General features: G+C 42.4%; 1 protein-coding gene across 3 annotated transcripts in view; it reads left to right on the forward strand.

Annotated features, from left to right (window-relative positions):
• Positions 1-21,653, forward strand: part of LOC136612689 (serine/threonine-protein kinase N1-like) — a 99,316-nt gene that overhangs the window by 21,603 nt on the left and 56,060 nt on the right. For all 3 annotated transcript variants that reach the window (XM_066593214.1, XM_066593212.1, XM_066593213.1), the window contains exons 2-3: positions 20,538-20,922; positions 21,172-21,305. In XM_066593214.1, the coding sequence (XP_066449311.1) occupies positions 20,568-20,922; positions 21,172-21,305 (489 nt within the window). In that variant the 5' untranslated portion in view covers positions 20,538-20,567. The remainder of the gene's footprint in view (positions 1-20,537; positions 20,923-21,171; positions 21,306-21,653) is intronic.

The raw sequence follows: 21,653 nt of genomic DNA on the forward strand, positions 1-21,653 counted from the left end.
ACAATATTCATATTCCGCACTCACTGGAGTTTTGGACAATCCCTATTTGTTAGAAGGGTCCCTACAATCACCTGCAGGGGCGTAACTATAGAGGGTGCAGGGGATGCGGTTGCACCCGGGCCCAGGAGCCTTAGGGGTTCATAAGGCCTATCTTCTCCATATAGGGAGCCCAGTACTATGAATAAAGCATTATAGTTGGGGGCCCTGTTACAGGTTTTGCATTGGGGCCCAGAAGCTTCAAGTTATGTCTCTGTATAGCATGGTTTAGGTATGGGTACGGGTACAGATACAGATAGAGTAAGGGCCCCAGCTCACCTTTTGCATCAGGGCCCCTGAGCCTTTACTTACGCCCCTGACCTGTATTCTGTGAAGAGACCTGGCAGGGAGGCTGCATCCACACGGACTACAAAATCTCGCTACGAAACATCACTCCTGTGAAAGAACCCATTGGAAACCACGGGCTTGACATTGTGGCCATGATTTTGTAATGAGATTTTGTAGCCCGTGCGGATGCAGCCTCAGGGCAAAACACATGAGCACATGCGCTAATACGCTCACTGCAACTATCAGCGCATGAACCAGTTGTTTTTTTTTTGGGGGGGGGGGGGGGGTAGGGGGTGGTTAGTATTCAAGCTCCGTACTAGTCTGCATGAGGTTGAGAAAAAAGCGGGAAGATAGATCTTCCCGATGCGCAAGAATCCCTCTAGTGGAAACAAAACCATTGAAATCAATGGTTTGGTTTTGTCCTGTTAGTGGGACTGAAACATGCCCATCTGTTTAGGCCCTGAGGGACTCCAAAAGAATGGAGTTCATATCCGCGCAGGTTTAGTGCGTCTTGCAACACACAAAGCATGCATTAGATTTTCAGCCGTGCGACAGTAGCCTCAGGCTCCATTCACATGGGGCAGTTCGATTGCAAGAAAAACGGCACCAAAAAGTGCATTTACAAAACTGCATGCGTTATTGCTACATTTTACTACAAGAACACCCAGGGTTTCACCAATGCACTTTTTGGTGCTGTTTTTATTGCAACCAAACTGCCCTGTGTGAATGCAGCCTTAGGGCTTTTACCCACTAGCGTTTTTTTAATGCTGCTATATCGCTGCGTTTTTTTAATGGGCCTTTCTAATGTTAAAATCGCATCACACAAAAATCGCAAAAGCACAAACTTGCGATTTTTGTGCGATGCGATTTTAACATTAGAAAGTCCCATTGAAAAAAACGCAGCGATATAGCAGCATTAAAAAAACGCTAGTGGGTAAAAGCCCTAAGGCTGCATTCACACAGGGCAGTTTAATGTGCAATATCTGACTGAGAATCTACTCAGTTGGCCGTAGGCACAAACCTTCCCCTTCACCACCTTTTTCAAACTCCGTACCAGAGCATTTAACATGATGAAGCGATGTCCGTGATTTCAGTAGATTCTTTCAGATGAAAGTGTTTTTTCTACGAAAAATCTTCGTCCGTGAAAATATACAGTTTCCCCCCCGATAATAAGCCCTACTTTGGTTTTTGGGGGAGGCTTGAAATATAAGCCCTAGCTAACCTACATGGAAAAAAAAAAAAACATCAATACTCACCTGGTCCGCGGTGTCCCGGTGCCTCACGATGGTCTCTGGCGGCGCTGCGGCAAGCTGCAGTGTCCTCTGCGCTGACATATCAGTTTCTTACTGGTGGCGGGGCTTTGGATACCCCGCCTCCAGCACAGCGAGCGCTGTGATTGGATTGAGCGCCAGCCAATCACAGCCGGTGCTCGATCATTCAAGCCATTCAGCGAATGACATCACTGAATGGCTGTGATTGGCTCATCGAGCGCTGGCGCTTGATCCAATCACGGCGCTCACTTTGCTGGAGGCGGGGTATCCAAAGCCCTGTTGACCAGAAAGAAATTATGTCAGCACGGAGGACACTGCAGCTTGCTGCAGCACCGCCGGGGACCATTGTGAGGCATCAGGACGCTGCGGACCAGGTGAGTATAAGCCCCTTCCCCCTGAAAATAAGATACTGTGCCTCTTTTGGGGCAAAAATTGATATAAGACATTAATATAAGGTAGGACCTACTCTGTTTGGTGGGTTACACAGAAAGCTGCCATAGGTTCTATGGCAGCTCAAGAAAAGGGAGGGGGAGGGAGTTACCCAGCAAATAAAAGAAGACAGCTGGCCCTAATTAGGCATTTAATTGCCATTCTATTCCACAGGAAGGGTGTAACCCACAAGCGTGTGAACTGGCACTTCGATCGCAAAAAAAGAAAAAGCGATCGATCGGCTAGCACGGACGTATCAGCCTGCTTCTTGCCATCTCCCAACTTCGTTCATGCGAAAATACTTTCCGTAGCGGCTAACATTTTTACGCATACGCTCTTCTGAATAATCCCTTACACAGCCAATGATCTCGCGGAAGTTTTGTCTGTGTCCGACGCGGACAGAACTCGCACAGAGGATGAACCCATTCATCTGAATGCAGCAAGAAAAGCATCCAGCATGCATAAAATCACGGCTTTAGGGCTTATTTAGAGGAGCGTATGCGTTAATAAATAAACAAAAAAGTCACCATGTGATTAAGCAGAAAAAAGGGAAATCTAACGCCTGACAATTAACCCTTAGTAACGCAAATTCAGGTCAGATCTCTTATAAACCAAGGGGGTTGCTGATTTACAACCGAAGAATCCAGTATGTTTCTGTATTAAGTCATTTTTGATGGTGGTCCCGCCCCTAATGGGACAACTGACCCGTTCAATGCCTGCCGCGCGAATAGATGGGAAATTACCAGCATGTATGCTGAAAAAATGCGCAGAAACCTTCTTGGATAACCACAGCTGGGGTATGAAGAACACAGCGCTCCAGCTGTGTTCTTCATACTCCGCACAGAGCGCACAGCTGTATACCAGCTGAGCACTCCGTGAACAACCGGGGTATGAAGAACACAGCAGTCCAGCTGTGTCATGAATACCCCGCTCGGAGCGCTCGGCTGTATAACAACCCGGCGCTCCAAGCAGAGAACAGCTGGATGCAGAAGACAAGCGGCCCCGTTTGAGCGATCACCTTACGCTTAAAGGCACGCCATGATTATCGCTCAAAAGACGTCTTTTGAGCGATAATCGTTGCGTCTAAATGGGCCTTTAGGCAGTTCAGCTTTGTTTCTTTTAACATACTGAAGTTGACATGACACACAAGTGATGAACTCCCCTACATAAGGGCTGTTACAATGAACATATTGTTTAACATTGTTTAATATTGAATGAATTGCAGTGACACATGAAATAAATGTTTTTGAGATATACATAACAAACCCCACATTTGGAATGTCTACATATAAATGCCCCAGGATGCCTGAGCCCGGTGGCCGGTGGACCGATATGGTCAGAGAATAGACTGGGTCATATAACTGACCCAGAGTTGGGGCTTTTCTTGCTACATTCCTATGATTGTTGCAGAGAATAGATACAAAGATAAGATCAATATGTAGAACAGGTGTATATTTATTAACTATCTGGTATTTCCTGAAATTCGCAACTAAGTTCAGTGAAGAATACGACCGCAGGTAGACTGGAGGGTTTTACAGATGGAAGCCTATGTAAGAGATCAGATCGATCCCTATTGTGTACAATAGATTCCTCTGTTTGACATTCATGATGGGTATTTGTGTTCTTTCAAATAATTAATAGTTTTATCAATCTAACTATTTAATTAATTAGAACAGTTAGGTTTTAGACAAAGCAACGTCCCCACTGGAGCAGTCTTCATAGTGTGAGTGGGGTGACATGATGAACACCAGACTGGCCATTCAGTCGATATTGACCAATATATTAATTGTAAGACCCCTTGTATAGTGGATTTGATTACTTGTCTCTCATGGCAACCTCAGTATGTTCACAACTTGCTGTTTAAAAACACATATCAGACTTCATATCCCTTATATACCAAATGGAGCATCTTTCTTTTGCGTTCGCAGCGTGCTCTACTTTTGCGCGCATTTGTACACCACAGGTCGCCATAGAGGTCATTAGGCTAAATATCCATTTAAATTGAGGCATGGTTGTGCCCTGTGCATAAACAACTATGACCTGTGAGTGTAAAAAGTACAGCATAATACGCGGGTACGTGCGCAAAAAGGAATTGTTCATAAGCGCAACTCGCCAATGACCATCTGAATGCTACTTTAGACAGTTAATACCGTAACTGGACTGTTTCCAATGACTCACCTGTACAGATCAAAGTTGCAGTGATACCGCTCTGCTGGCTGAGAACAGAGGAGCAGCGGGGCAGCAATCATGCCGTCCAGCATTATTAATCGGATTTTACAGTGACCCCATGTGGTGCCATATTATGTATGTACCTCTCCTAGAAGCAAGGAATCTGGTGGCGCAATGCGGCACACAGCTGTGCTACATGCATGTCACACACACAGTTCTGCTACATACATTGTTCATCCCATACAACAGGGATCAGAAGCAGCACAGCAGTGAAGATGAAGTACCTGTGATGACATCACCGTCATGCTCCGCCCCGATCACATAACGGTGACGCTCATCCCTAATGAATGACTTACATGCTCTGCCCCTGATCACATGACGATTAAGTCTTCAAAGGTCCTTCATTGCCTGTGAGGGAGTTACATGCTCTGCCCTTTATCAGATGACGGTGACGTCATCAAAGGTTCTGCATCCTTGTGCAGGTTACGTGCGGACTACAAACCTTCTGCAGCCTCAGTTGCAATAGAATATTAACGAACACCTAGCCGGACAGCAGCCGTGTGCGTACAGGACCTGTGATGATGTCACTGCCATGCGATCAGGGTTGGAGCATGTAACTCCATCACTGGGGATGAAGGACCGTTGATGATGTCACCGTCATGTGATCAGGGGTGGAGCACTCACAAAGCCACTCATTCACGCACAGACGGACAGGTCGTCATTAGTAGCTTGATAATATAATAGAGTTGTTCTGTGGTCATGTCCAGTGGTCGGTCCTGTTGGTGGTTATAGTGTTATATATATAATATAATACAGTTGTTCTATGGTCATGTCCAGTGGTCGGTCCTGATGGTGGTTATAGTGTTATATGTATAATATAATAGAGTTGTTCTATGGTCATGTCCAGTGGTCGGTCCTGATGGTGGTTATAGTGTTATATGTATAATATAATAGAGTTGTTCTATGGTCATGTCCAGTGGTCGGTCCTGATGGTGGTTATAGTGTTATATGTATAATATAATAGAGTTGTTCTATGGTCATGTCCAGTGGTCGGTCCTGATGGTGGTTATAGTGTTTTATATATAATATAATAGAGTTGTTCTATGGTCATGTCCAGTGGTCGGTCCTGATGGTGGTTATAGTGTTATATATATATAATATAATAGAGTTGTTCTGTGGTCATGTCCAGTGGTCGGTCCTGATGGTGGTTATAGTGTTATATATATATAATATAATAGAGTTGTTCTATGGTCATGTCCAGTGGTCGGTCCTGATGGTGGTTATAGTGTTATATGTATAATATAATAGAGTTGTTCTGTGGTCATGTCCAGTGGTCGGTCCTGATGGTGGTTATAGTGTTATATGTATAATATAAAAGAGTTGTTCTATGGTCATGTCCAGTGGTCGGTCCTGATGGTGGTTATAGTGTTATATGTATAATATAATAGAGTTGTTCTATGGTCATGTCCAGCGGTCGGTCCTGATGGTGGTTATAGTGTTATATATATATAATATAATAGAGTTGTTCTATGGTCATGTCCAGTGGTCGGTCCTGATGGTGGTTATAGTGTTATATGTATAATATAATAGAGTTGTTCTGTGGTCATGTCCAGTGGTCGGTCCTGATGGTGGTTATAGTGTTATATGTATAATATAATAGAGTTGTTCTATGGTCATGTCCAGTGGTCGGTCCTGATGGTGGTTATAGTGTTATATGTATAATATAATAGAGTTGTTCTGTGGTCATGTCCAGTGGTCGGTCCTGATGGTGGTTATAGTGTTATATGTATAATATAATAGAGTTGTTCTATGGTCATGTCCAGTGGTCGGTCCTGATGGTGGTTATAGTGTTATATGTATAATATAATAGAGTTGTTCTATGGTCATGTCCAGTGGTCGGTCCTGATGGTGGTTATAGTGTTATATGTATAATATAATAGAGTTGTTCTATGGTCATGTCCAGTGGTCGGTCCTTATGGTGGTTGTAGGGGTCTAGGTATAATAGAATTGTATTATAGTCATCTCCAGTGGTCGGATATGTTGGGAGGTGTTGTGTCCTGTGTGTAGAGTATAACAGTATTGTATTAGTCCTGGGTGGTGGGAGTTCTAGCAAAAAAAAAAAAAAGTAAGTCTTTGATTACAAGAACTTGTCTCATTTTGGTGGTTAAAAAAAATAACCTCATTTTAATCCACGTTTTCTCGTGTTGCACATGTATATTTTTACGTCTGTGTGCGATCTGTGCGTCATCCCCTTTCTATTCTTGTGTACAAAAAACTGAATTGCTTAGCCCTGACCAGTGACAGTAGGAGGACACATTTTAATTTTTTTTTGTACTCCTGATGAATGGATGACTGTCGTCATGCTGCAATTTTTTTTTACAGGAAATGAAGTGTATGTCTGTAGAGCCCACCGGCTGAAATGGGTCAGTTAGCTGTCTTTCTGCAATCTGTTGCACAGCACACGGGCATCACAATAGAGATTTATTCGTGTTTGTCTGACGTTGGGAGGTGTAGGGACTATCACTAATAGTTTAATTATCTAGAGGCAGCTATGTATACTGTTTCCAATAGAGACATACATTGATAAAGCTTAGCAGCTATCATGGAAGTTTAGCTATTATAGTCTGGTCTCTTCTATCTACTCTTCTCTCCCCTAATCTCTTGCATCTTCTATCTACTCTTCTCTCCCATAATCCCTTGCATCTTCTATCTACTCTTCTCTCCCATAATCTCTTGCATCTTCTATCTACTCTTCTCTCCCATAATCTCTTGCATCTTCTATCTACTCTTCTCTCCCATAATCTCTTGCATCTTCTATCTACTCTTCTCTCCATAATCTCTTGCATCTTCTATGTACTCTTCTCTCCCATAATCTCTTGCATCTTCTATCTACTCTTCTCTCCCATAATCTCTTGCATCTTCTATCTACTCTTCTCTCCCATAATTTCTTGTATCTTCTATCTACTCTTCTCTCCCATAATCTCTTGCATCTTCTATTAACTCTTCTCTCCCATAATCTCTTACATCTTCTATCTACTCTTCTCTCCCATAATCTCTTGCATCTTCTATCTACTCTTCTCTCCCATAATCTCTTGCATCTTCTATGTACTCTTCTCTCCCATAATCTCTTGCATCTTCTATCTACTCTTCTTTCCCACAATCTCTTGCATCTTCTATCTACTCTTCTCTCCCATAATCTCTTGCATCTTCTATCTACACTTCTGTCCCATAATCTCCTGCATCTTTTATCTACTCTTCTCTCCCATAATCTCTTACATCTTCTATCTACTCTTCTCTCCCATAATCTCTTGCATCTTCTATCTACTCTTCTTTCCCATAATCTCTTGCATCTTCTATCTACTCTTCTTTCCCATAATCTCTTGCATCTTCTATCTACTCTTCTCTCCCATAATCTCTTGTATCTTCTATCTACTCTTCTCTCCCATAATCTTTTGCATCTTCTATCTACTCTTCTCTCCCATAATCCCTTGCATCTTCTATCTACTCTTCTCTCCCATAATCTCTTGCATCTTCTATCTACTCTTCTCTCCCATAATTTCTTGCATCTTCTATCTACTCTTCTCTCCCATGATCTCTTGCATCTTCTATCTACTCTTCTCTCCCATAATCTCTTGCATCTTCTATCTACTCTTCTCTCCCATAATTTCTTGCATCTTCTATCTACTCTTCTCTCCCATGATCTCTTGCATCTTCTATCTACTCTTCTCTCCCATAATCTCTTGCATCTTCTATCTACTCTTCTTTCCCACAATCTCTTGCATCTTCTATCTACTCTTCTCTCCCATAATCTCCTGCATCTTCTATCTACACTTCTGTCCCATAATCTCCTGCATCTTCTATCTACTCTTCTTTCCCATAACCTCTTGCATCTTCTATCTACTCTTCTCTCCCATAATTTCTTGCATCTTCTATCTACTCTTCTCTCCCATGATCTCTTGCATCTTCTATCTACTCTTCTCTCCCATAATCTCTTGCATCTTCTATCTACTCTTCTCTCCCATAATTTCTTGCATCTTCTATCTATTCTTCTCTCCCATAATCTCTTGCATCTTCTATCTACTCTTCTCTCCCATAATCTCTTGCATCTTCTACCTACTCTTCTCTCCCATAATCTCTTGCATCTTCTATCTACTCTTCTCTCCCATAATCCCTTGCATCGGGTGTTTTTTTCCTCTCCTCTTTTACTTTCTTCCTATTTACATAGGAAGCTGTGAGCGCCAGATACAATTATGTGACAATTATCCTCTGCAGATCACACAGTTACTTCTAGTCAAGGCCTGACAAGAGTCCCGCAGTTGAGATTTCTTCTGTAAAACAGGAAGTCTTATTGTGTAACAATTATGGGACAGATTATAAACCCGCTGCTGTGAAATCAAAAGACCATTTTATTTAATGATTTGTTTGCTATTGTTAACTTCACAGGCTGTGTTCATTTTTTCCATAGAGAAGCCTATAGGAAAACAACAGAAAAGAGTGCTCCATGGCTTGGGGCTGGTATAGCTAAATAGCAGTGACAGGGGCAGAGCTGCAGTACTTTGCACAACCAGTGGACAGGTGTGGCACTGTTTTTGGAAAAAATTGCCATATTGCATTTTGTGCAACCCCTTTAGAGCCCTGTCACATGGGCGGAACATTTCTGCGTTCCGCAGCTGAAAACGCAGAAAATTCTGCACCAAAATCCACACATATACATGCAGGTAATGGGAGTGGAATTCCACAGCAGCCTTTTTAGCTGCAGAATGCGGAAATATTCTGACTATGTTAAAGGGATCTTAAAGGGGTTTCCCCACAACTTATAATAGCTTCACAACCACTCTGTACCTTCTGGTGACCGCTAACCAGGACTGCTGCAGCCAATCACTGGCTACAGCAGTGACCTCCTATAGGCAGTGATTGGTTGCAGCAGTCACATGTCCTAGTCAGCAGTAACTGGGAATAACAGAGTAGCTGTGAAGCAATTTTAGGTAGTGGGAAAACCCCTTTAAGGTTGGATAGCTATTTGCCTTGACTTCCCATGCATTCATTATTTCTGGGAGAGGGGTGGATTCTTTAAAGTGAAAGCTCCTCATAGTTGTAGTCAGCCTACACCTTCAACTCGTGGGAATGAGTTAGTCAACCTTTAAATCATGGGAATGAATAGTTGACCAACTCCCCAAAGTTTAATAAACTTTCTTAAACACCGTTAGATCCAACACTGCCTTTATGTTATTTACTGGTGCACCACATTGATCAATACGTCCTAGGCCCCCAGGAGTTGGTATGACTATATAGCTGCCACCACGGTTTCTCTATCAAAACCAAGCACTTTTTGGATGTTCCATTGCCTTTTGGGACCTTTCACATGGGCGGAATTGTTCTGCAACACTCAAAGATCCACATGTCTAATGTACAGATTTTGAGGCGAAATTAAAAATGACTCAAATCCATAAATTTAGACTTACGATTTTGGGGTAGATTCTACTGCGTGTTGCAGAACAATTCAGTTCCGTCTGAAAAGGCCCGTAACACGCTGTACTTTGACAGAGGGTTGCTAGCTACTCAATAGGTTAGTAGAGCATGTAGGATATGTACAGAATGTTCATGCCTGGGTATGAAATATATTCTGTAGAGGCATCCAGTCCTGGAATCCTCACGGGAATTACCCAAGCTAATCAGTTTCATACTAAGACTGAAGAACAAAGGAGGAGGAAATAGGAAAATATTAGTTCATACTGAATTGATGGGAATATCAGGCTATGTGACAGCTGATACATACGCCTTATACAAAGAATATTCCGGAATGTGGATGTAGTTTGTTGGGTTAGCGCAGGACAGATGTGTTTGGATTTTTTTCTTTATGCCTTTACACGATCCTTTATCTTCATAGTTACATTTAAGGCATCATAGATTTGTATACTTCTTCTTAGGATGCAGATCCCATCCTGATGTGTGGACTATTCTTGTTGCAGCCCCACATTGCTTATCTTATGTGTATGGCCGGGTGTGAAGAGGTGTGATTGATAAATAAGCCAAAAGTTAGGTATTTAGGTGTTTCTTTTTGTAAATCAGATAGTGTTTATTGAAGTTATGTTTTTAAATACAATTACTCTTCAACGTCTACACATTTATACACGTATAAGCATAATATACATAGAACACAACATTACTCCACCCAGACAATAACTATATTTAAGCTAAACATTATCTCCTCCATCTATATATATAAAATTGAATGTCTGTCTGCGTGTCTGTTTGTCCTTTATGCGCTACTACACCATTCATCCGATCGCCATGAAACTTTGGGAAGTTGTTGAGTACGCTCCTGGGAAGATTATAGGCATAGTACATTTATGCTATGATAAATGGCGCGCGTGCGAGCGTCGTCAACAGTTACGCCCCCCCACGTAGATCGTTCGATTTCCATCACTGCCACTAATTCTCTCACTTCACGATGTCATAGAAACATGAAATTTGGCACAGGCATTGATTATGTCATAAATAGGAAAAGCTAATGGGTCCCAACTCGATTATTCAATTCTAAGCGCCAAAGAATCAGCGTCCAAATTTTACGTGCGGAATGTAATTTTCTCGCTTCCCAATGTCATAGAAACCTGACATTTGGCACGAGCATTGATTATGTCATAAATAGGAAAAGCTAATGGGTCCCAACTGGATTATTCAATTGTATGCGCAAAAGAATTAGCGTCCAAATTTTACGTACGAAATGTAATTTTCTCATATAGAAACTTGAAATTTGGCACGGGCATTGATTATGTCATAAATAGGAAACGCTAATGGGTCCCAACTGGATTATTCAATTCTAAGCGCAAAACAATTAGCGTCCAAATTTTACGTACGGAATCTAATTCACTTCCTGATATATATAAATGAATGTCTGTCTGTCTGTCTGTCCTTTATGCATTACTGCACCATTCATCCAATCGCCATGAAACTTTGGGAAGTTGCTGAGTACACTCCTGGGAAGGTTATAGGCATAGTACATCTATCCTACGATAGGTGGCGCGCGTGCGAGCATCGTCGACAGTTATGCCCTCCAGACAAAGATCGTTTGATTTCCATCTCAAGCACAAAAGCAAAAGGCATTACGAGCAACGGGATGCGTGTTCAACTACAAAATGATGCATCCGCCGAACGTTTCGCAAGACAATTGCTGGATATTGGGAATGCTGAGGTAAAATAAAAGCTGTGCTGTGATTGGTTGCTATTTCTTATACTGCTGAGGTAACATGAAAGCTGCGCTGCGATTCGTTGTTATATATTATACTACTGAGGTAACATGAAAGCTGCGCTGCGATTCGTTGCTATTTCTTATACTGCTGAGGTAACATGAAAGCTGCGCTGTGATTGGTTGTTATCTAGATATATAAAAACGAATGTATGTATGTGTGTCTGTCTTCACAGCAACGCTCGACGGGTAAGCTAGTCTCCAATAAAAAAGTATTGACACACACAAAAAGGAAAAAAAAAAACCTTAAGGCTGTGTTCACATGGGACGGATTTGCCGCGGAAATTCTGTGCAGAATTTCTGTGCAGCAAATCCGCCCGCGGCTCCTAATCCCGGGATTAGCCAGCCATGTGGACGAGATTTTGTAAAAATCTTGTCCACACGGGGCAGCCAATGCTTTGCGGTAAAGCCACGCTGAGCCGACGTTGTGGATGGGAATTGACAGCCGCATCATTTCAATTCTTTTTTTTTCCATTGCAGCCTCAATCCTCTCTATGGGGAGAGAAAGCCGCAAAGGAAAAAATGCCAGCAGCCGAACTGCTCCAAAACCCGTGGCACACTGTCACGGGTTTTAAAGCAGCACTTATCCGCAGAAGTCTCGTGTTTTTTCGGTGCGGCCAAACCATGAGATTTCTGCACGATTTCCGTCCCGAGGGAACCCAGCCTAAATCTTCTTCACTTTCTCACTTCTCTCTCTCTCACCCTTTCCCATCAACTTTTCTACAATACTTAGTATACCTCAATGTAACCAGCACTGGATATGAACTATCCATTATATTAATCAGACCATGGTCCCAAATTTCCTCAAATGTAGCCAGTCAGCCTCTTTTTTGATACATCTTCCTATTCAAGGATATAACCTCTCTGATCTTTGTGACAAAATCTCATACTGGCGGGGGGGGGGGGGGGGGGGGGAGGGGCTGCATCCAACGGGCAGTAATCAGCTTCCGTGCCTGATACAATGCACTCTGAATTTCCAAAAGAATATACCCATCAATAATACCCAGTATACAAGTTCTGGGGTTAAGACCAATATCAAAAAGATATATTTTCTAATTATCACTAGTACTCAATTCCAAAATTCACACAATTTTATATAATTTCAGACCATATGCATTAAGTCTGCACCATCCAAATAAACTTTCTGGCAGTCTGAGTTTAATCTAATACCCATGTTAAACAACGTTAATGGAGTACAGTAGATTCTATGGACTAAATACAATTGCGATACTTGTCGACTTTCAGATAGAGATATCATTGGAATCGTATGCAACACTGCGGCCCGTTTATCTTCACTAATATGGCCGAAATCTCTTTCCCATTTTTATTTTACCTTCAGTGGGAATTGCTGTAAATAGTAAGAAAGTATCTAACATAGTAACACAGTATGTAACACCGAAAAACACATATGTCCATACACTTCAACCTATTGCCTCCCAATGTTTTCTCCAGTTAAGCTTACAGTTAACTATAATCCCCAAGTCCTTTTCCATGTCAGTGTTTTCCAGTGGTTTCTTCTACCCATGTGCATACCTCATTTGCAGGGGTGTACCTAAAGGCTCGGGGGCCCAGGTGCAAAAGTTCAGCTCGGGGTCCCCCTCCACCCTGTACCCATACCTAAATCGTGCTGCATACATGAGCTAGCCCCTTGGCGTAATCTTTCCAAACATGACCATTTCCTGCACTACAGGAAAATTAGTTTGCAGCCCCTAAGGCCACTCTTACACACCAGTTTTTACTGCTATTAGCACAGCATCCCGAGCGCTGTGCTAACTGCGGTACATCGCTGCCATTGATTTTAATAGGGTTAATCAGATCTGAGCTCGAATTTAGTGTTTTTAACGCTGTGATTTTTGAGAGCTGTTTGTTCTATTTTAGCGTTTTTGCATTTTTAGTGCACCTCCTCACCCATCACAATGCAAAAACGCTGCTCGAAATTGCGTTAAAAATGCCACAATTTCGAGCTGCGTCTTCTGAACACATGTGTGAGAGTATGCTTGGGGTATGTTCATGTTTTTTCTTTGTTGTATTTTTGAACCACAATTAAGAAAAACACATAAAAATACCTGCATGCGATATTCAAAGACCACATACGTTTTTACGAAACTGCAGACAATAACGCAGATGGCGTCAGGTGGAGGTAGTGTAGCAGGAACTCTATGAGACCTTTCCACAGCAAAGAAAGTTTCCCCAAAAATTGATTTCAGCCATCCCTCAAAAACAATTCTTTCAGATCCAATCCATTCACCTCTGCTGGACCCCCACCCGTTGTAAATTATGTCTCCTCAGTCTATTTTCCAGATCATCTGCTTTATATTGCAAAGTACGGATAAAGTGCTCGCATTTACTAATTGTATTCTGCATAGGGACAGTTTCTTCTTCCATTTAATGAATAGGTATCTCAGCTTTAGACAATCTTTAAGTAACTTTCTGCAAATTATGTTTTACAAATCCAACATCTGCTTTCAGGCTACCAACCCAAGCAGAGTGGGAAGCCAATACAGTATTGCTTTTAGTCACAGCTAGAAAAACATCACATAGAATAGGTTCATTTTCTGCATCACTATGCATATGCACATCACTAGCCTGAAATAGCCTGTATAATAGTATTCACAGAGGCAGATGAAGATGAAGTATATAAAACAGGGCCATGCTTGCCCTTCTCAGCAAAGTGATTTAATGTATTAAAAGTTCCATCAGAGCTTGCAAATACAACTGTAGATGTTTCATAAGCATTTCTTAGCAAGGTTGCAGGAGGAGCAAGCGAATTCCCCCAAACTTTTTGCTGTATAGTGGCAGTAAAGCTATCAGGTTGGTCAAAGCGTTCTGTGCATTCTGCATGATCACGCACTCAATATTCAATATTACCTCTAATGCTGTCTGGGCTGCCACACAGTGCAAAGTATATGCAGTAGTGTTCGCAGATGCCTGCACCTGAGCGCCATCATAAAGGGCATGTGCATCACTGGCTTCTTTCCTCTCCGTCATTGCAACTCGGCTAAATGACAGACAGGCCTCACAACAGACCAGCCTCTGCTATCATTACTTCTCTGTTACTCCCCCCCCCCCCCCCCACTCCATAGAACATGAACTGTGGTGCAGCACAGTCAAAGGCCCAGCGCAAACACTGCAAATTTGAGACACCACCTAGCTTGAGAATTCTCTGAAGTATGTAGTTATAAATTCTCTTTTTTGAAGTGATGTTAATTAAAGAGCAGCTTCAGTTTTCCATCTCTGCCCCTCTCAACTGATTGTCTGTCACACTCTGTATATTGCAGTCCCTTCAATGCATCAGGCACCTTCTTGATTTTTATAATTATCCCTGCTTTCTCTTCCTCTCTGCTGTGCTAGCAATCCCATGGTGCATCAGCACAGCATCACATGACCAGCTAGAGCCAGTACCATCTCTGCCTGATGGAAGGACAGTGTGATTCTCATTCTCATGTTGGGGTCTTAATGGCTTGTGAAATTGTGTTGTTTTATATGGAGGTATACTTTAGCCATGCAATACTTGTATAGTTCAGGAAACTGGAATAATAATATGAGATAGACTGCTTTATCCTCACATCATGATATGTTTAATTACTGTTTACACAATCCATAGATATACAGTTATTTAGACTATTAGCAAATCCTCTACATTCAGCAACAGCAGACCATGGAACATTTCGGAAGGGACACATATAGAGATGAGCGAGTATACTCGCTAAAGGCAATTGCTCGAGCGAGCATTGCCTTTAGCGAGTACCTGCCCGCTGGAGACAAAAGGTTCAGGTGCCGGCGGCGGGCAGGAAGCTGCGGGGCAGAACGGAGGGGAGATTTCTCTCTCCCTCTCTCCTCCCCACTCCCTCCTGCTGACTGCCGCTACTCACCACTCCCCTGCGCCGGCACCCAAACCTTTCGTCTCAAGCGGGCAGGTACTCGCTAAAGGCAATGCTCGCTCGAGAAATTGCCTTTAGCGTGCATACTCGCTCATCTCTAGACACATAATCTCCCTTAAACTTGAAGATTGAGGATAAAAACATTGACAATATGGAAGAAATTTGGTTCACATTTAACCACACTTATAAGCTATACAAGTAACATTTGGATATATGTTTTGGTGGAAGTCTGGTTGGTGCGCGTGGTGTTTACCGCATCGTTAAGCGTGGTGTTTACTGCGTCGGTATTTGATATTTTAGCCATATCTGTCTAGTTATACACACATATAGATGTAACAAAGTATAGCTTGATTGTAACAACTTTCTATGACAGGTTATGTAAAGGCATTAAAAAGCTATTGTTCTCTTAGCATAACAAAAGCCATTGTAAAGCAAGTGAAAAGCTAAACAAACCATGGCACAGAAAGTTATCTTGACATGTTAAGTCAAGTTAAACTTTACTACATCTGTAGGAAGCCACTTCCCTGTTAGGAACAGGGTCTGTACACTCCCATTCTCAGAATCAAGTGGCCCCAGTGATTAATATGCCATGAAAGTCTATCATGGAAAAACTCATGGAGGAGTTTTCCAGGAAAAACATTGGATAGGCTATTAATTTGTGTTTCATCGGGGTCCGAACCATACAGCCTTCAAGAGCAGAACAATTAAGGGGCTGTGGCCTTTCTCTCTTGGTTGTTTATCTAAGCACAATGGTTTAACCCTTTCCAATCCACTGTCTGACCTCTGAAGACATTATGATTTAAAGGGGTTGTCCCGAGGCAGCAAGTGGGTCTGTACACTTCTGCATGGCCATAATAATGCACTTTGTAATGTACATTGTGCATTAATTATGAGCCATGCAGAAGTTATAAAAAGTTTTATACTTACCTGTTCCGTTGCTGGCGTCCTCGTCTCCATGGTGCCGACTAATTTTCGCCCTCCGATGGCCAAATTAGCCGCGCTTGCGCAGTCCGGGTCTTCTGCAGTCTTCTATGGGGCTCCGTGTAGCTCCGTGTAGCTCCGCCCCGTCACGTGCCGATTCCAGCCAATCAGGAGGCTGGAATCGGCAGTGGACCGCACAGAAGAGCTGCGGTCCACGGAGGAAGAGGCCATCTTCAGCGGTGAGTAGAGAAGTCACCGGAGCGCGGGGATTCAGGTAAGCGCTCCGGTGAGCTTTCTTTACCTCCCTGCATCGGGGTTGTCTCGCGCCGAACGGGGGGGGGGTTGAAAAAAAAAAAAACCCGTTTCGGCGCGGGACAACCCCTTTAAGGCTGTACAGCTCCGATGTTGGAAGACATCTGTTGGGGTTCTCTTACTGTAGATTGCCAGCCTCTCTGCTGTCGAAGTCTTTCCAATGTACCACCTCATGCAGTACTGGCTTTAGCCAGCAGATAGCGCAGTTGTATAATGGCAGAAAAAGAGTAAGCCCCCTAGGAAAACCAGGATACAAATTGGATTGGAAAGGGTTAATCATTGAGTAGGATAGCTGACTAGACTTCTCAGACAACTTCTGCTTATCTACTCGCTTGTGTTAGTCTCATCATTTCTGTAATATACTTGCATTAACAATTTTGTTATTCTACCACTGTAAATCACATTTGAAGTGGCGACCAATTATTGGTCTCCCTTCCAGCTTCTTTGCAATCCACTCTCTGTCGTTAGCTGCAGAGCTTCTGTATTAACCCATTCCCTCCCCATGACGTAAGGGTACATCATGGGAGCGGGGTACTTCCCGCAAAATGACGTACCTTTACGTAATAGGGATAGTGTGAGATCATGACACATCTCGTGCTGTCCGGCAGTGGGAGCCGGCTGTCACTGATAGCTGGCCTAACGCTGCAACAGCGGGGATGCATCAGATATGCGCCCCCGCTGTTAACCCCTTCCCTGCCGCGATCTATGAAGATCGTGGCATGCGAAGGGTTCACAGAGGGAGCGCGCTCCCTTTGTGAGGCTGCCGGGTTCTCGCGATATAATTGCAGAGAGCCCGGCTGGTTGCCATGGCAAAAGGACACCAGATACACAGCGATCATCAGTGCTGTGCTGTAAGTCCCCCAGAGGGACACAAATAGTGTAAAAAAAAAGATAAGAAAAATGTACAAAAAAAAAATGTACAAAAAAATGTCAAAAAACCCTTTTTAGGTCCTTTCATGCTCTGTTTATGCTCTCAGATTAGCATAAAAAAGGTAAAAAAAAAAAATTTAATCCCACATATTTGCTATCGACGCGTCCATAACGACATGTACAATTAGTTGAACATGCTTTTTATTTTGCACAGCAAAAAGTGTAAAAAAAAATGCTAAAAAACAAAGCCAAAATGCTAATTTTTAGCATTTTGCCTCCCAAAAAATGCAATAAAAGTGATAAAGAAGCTGAATGTACCCCAAAATAGTATCAATAAACACTATAACCCGTCCCGCAAAAAATAAGCCCTCACAGAGCTCCGTACATAGAAAAATAAAAAAGTTACGGGACTTTGAATGCAGCGATTTAGAAAAAAAAAATTCCTAAAAAAGGGGTTTTATTGCAAAAAGAAGAATTTTGGCATCTTTGTAATCGTAGCGGCCCGCAGAAAAAAATTATTGTATCATTTATGCTGCATGATTAACGCTGCAAAAAAAAATCTATGGCAGAATTCATGCGTTTTCTCTCCCTATTATCTTACAAAAAATAATAAAAGTTTTACAATACAGTCTATGTACCCAAAATGGCACCATCAAAAACTACAGTTTGCCACGCAAAAAAACAAGCCCTTATACGGCCGCGTCGACAGAAAAGTAAAAAAGTTATGGCTTTTGAAAAAAACGTTGCGTCCTTAAGCCCAAAATAGGCCATGTCCTTAAGGGGTTAACAAGGACACGTTTCCTTAACTCCTTAGTGACCACGCTATAGTGTTTTTACGTCCTGCAGCTGCAGGACGTGTATGGAGGGAGGTAGTGCCGCTATCTCCCTCCATACAGCGCGGGCGTCAGCTGTTTATTACAGCTGACACCCGCGGGCAATAGCCGCGCTCGGACGACCGCGGCTATTAACCCTTTAAATGCCCCGAACGCTGTTTGGGGGTCCCGCACGGCCCCCCCGCGGTGAGATCGGGGGATCCGTGCAGGTGTCATGGCAGCCGGGGGCCTAATGAATGGCCCCAGGGCTGCCTTAGCAGACTGCCTATCAAGTTATCCACACAGGGTGGCTTGATAGACTGCTATAGCATTATGTCATACTGCAGGAGCGATCAAAGCATCGCATGTTAAAGACCCCCAGGGGGACTTCAAAGTAAAGTAAAAAAAAAAGATCAATAAAGTTTTTTAAATTGTAAAAAAAAAAAGTTATAAAAGTTTAAATCACCCCCCTTTTGCCATATCAATTACTAAAAAATCTAAATCATAAAATAAAAATATGTATTTGGTATCGCCGCGTCCGTAAAAGTCCGATCTATCAAAGTAGTGCATTATTTTTCCTGCACGGTGAATGTTGTCCGAAAAAAAAAATAAAGAATGCCAGAAATCCACTTTTTTAGTTACCCTGTCTTCCAGAAAAAATGTAATAAAAAGCGATCAGAAAGTTGTATGTATTCCAAATTGATACTATCGGAAACTACAGGACATCCCGCAAAAATTGAGCCCTTGCACAACTACGTCGACAGAAAAATAAAAAAGTTATTGCGCGCACAAAATGACCGCAGAAAATAATTGAAAAAAATTAAGTATCTTAAAAAAAAAATACAAGTACTACAGCAAAAAAAAAACTATATAAGTTTGGTATCGTAGTAATCATTCTGCCCCATAGAATAAAAATATCAGGTCGTTTTTGTTGCAGTTTGTGCGCCGTAGAAACAGGACGCACCGAAAGATGGTGGAATGTCGGTTTTTTTTCCATTTCTCTCCGCTAAGAATTTTTAAAAAGTTTTTCAGTAAATTATATAGTACAATAAATAGTGCCATTGAAAAATACAACTCGTCCTGCAAAATACAAGCCCTCATACAGCGACGTCGATGGATAAATAAAGGAGCTACAATTTTTTAAAAGGGAGTAGGAAAAAACAAAAATAGAAAAAAGCAAAAAAGCCTGGTCACTAAGGGGTTAAAAAAGGGGTGAGGAACTATCTTGACATGTGGTTTCCGTGTACTGAGAGGCTGCAGGCTGACAGAACTGAAGGCATTGATAACAATCTCCACGATCTCTGCGTCTCCTGAGGGTATACCATAAAAAAAAATTGAAAGAACTGGCAGCATAAAGGGATGCAATGAAGACATAGTTTATTGCCCCATCACCACAGCAGCAACGTTTCGGCCAGATAGCCTTCCTCAAGCTGCCTCTCCTGAGGGTGTCTGTTTATGTGTGCCTGTGTCTGTATAGATATTATATTGGGTTTAATCACCATTTATCCAGAATAGGAAAAATGGAAAAAGCAAAATGTGCTGCTCACCTGTGGGTCACAAAAAGGCGCATGGACAGTCCTTGGAGCTGCGTCCGGAATCCACTAAAATAGTGAAAAATGACGGAGGAAATCCAAGGGCAAAATAAGGGCGAAGATGTAAAATCCTTCATACTTTATTGTGGGACAATCATAAAAATATGTAGGATATACAAATGTCTGCTAGCAACCGCTCCGGTTGCTATCAGACATTTGTATATCTCTACATATTTTTATGATTAGCCAATAATAAAGTATTAAGGATTTTACATCTTCGCCCTTATTTTGCCCTTGGATTTCATCCTTCATTTTCCATTTATCAAGAATGCCTGAATCGTTCTAGGGCAGCGGAAAGGTGGGCATCCAGGTACTGCCCCAATGCAGATTTGATCACAGGCCTGTGCAATGCAGCATGATAAGTAAGGGCAAGAAAGTCAGGACAGTGTACTACTGGCAGAATACTAGGTTTGCTACACACTCCCTGCATGAAAGTGGATTGCAGACAGCAGGGCAACAATAAAGTGGGGAAGACCACCTAAAAATCAGAAATTACATACACGAAACAGGGTGCAAACAGCAGCAAATGAGCAGGTAAGGAGAACTTGGCTGTAACTGTACTTGCTTTTTTCCAGATACTGCAGCTGAGGGTCTTGTGCTTTTTATGTCTTACATGCCATTATCAACGCATGGTGTAAACCGTATAATGTAACTTTTCAGTTCACTTCTAGTTATCTGTGAGCTTCACCTCTACCATTTTCTTTTTACAGATTAATGTATGTACTCCATGCAGTGACAATATGGAACAGGGGCCGAGAGACAGAGGTGGGATGCAAACAGCAAGAGAAGAAAGGTCAAGTGTTGGGGATCATAATGAAGAGCTCCAGAGCATAGATGGAGGAAGCCTGTCAGGCATGGAGTTTGACAAGGGGGATCAACAGGGGTTGGAGGAAGAGCGAGAACGCCTGCGCAGAGAGATCTGCAGAGAGTTGAGGATTAAGGAAGGAGCAGAGAGGCTCATGAGAGCAACCACAGAACGCAAGAACCTGGGACATGTAGAGACCATGCTTAGGACTTGTGAGAGAAGACTGAATAGCTTGAAACAGGACCTAGAAGACCTTGATGTCTCTCCTACATCACCAAAACTAAAGTCAGGTAATACCATTTCTTAAAGCTGGGTATATACAGTATACAATGTGATATATATGTGTGTGTGTGTGTGTGTGTAAAGCATGCATACCATGTGTTCTGTGTATATTTTATTTCCGAAGAGGGATACATGGCTGCCAGACATATCTGCTGCTGCTTATCTCCTGGGAAACTAATGGACAAATGAGTTAAAATCAGAACTCTCTTCGACCCATACTAACAAGTTGTATTATTTTTCTTGTTCTTTTCTTTCAGTTAACCCACTTTCCCCAGGTGTCCTCTGCCAGCAAGCTCGTGTGTCCCGATTAGAACGCCAGTTGGGTATTGAGATGCGAATGAGACAGGGAGCAGAAAATATGATCCAGATGTACAGTAATGGCTCAGTCAAGGTAAGCATAAAGTTTAGGGTTAGTGAAATGTAACTTCCCCAACTCAGAGGCCTCCGCAGGGCGTTCTGTTACTGCAACTGAAACAAAATTCAAACAATGGCCACTTCAAATGATGTGCTTGCCAGTTATTACTTTTTTTTGGATAGGCGGTACTGTTGCGGAGCAGGTCTACCATGGCAGGTTTGCATCAGTGTCAGATCTGCAGGACAGCATTCATTAGCATATTGTAGCGATTAAGGCTGACTCATTGAGTTTAGCAGTGGAAAACATGCTTTAGCGAATAAAGAGTATTGTTGAAAACCGAAAGGACTTATTGAACATTGTAGCATGATTTGCATAGCGACATTA

This window comes from Eleutherodactylus coqui, chromosome 2 (assembly GCF_035609145.1).
Source record: "Eleutherodactylus coqui strain aEleCoq1 chromosome 2, aEleCoq1.hap1, whole genome shotgun sequence".
NCBI lineage: Eukaryota > Metazoa > Chordata > Amphibia > Anura > Eleutherodactylidae > Eleutherodactylus > Eleutherodactylus coqui.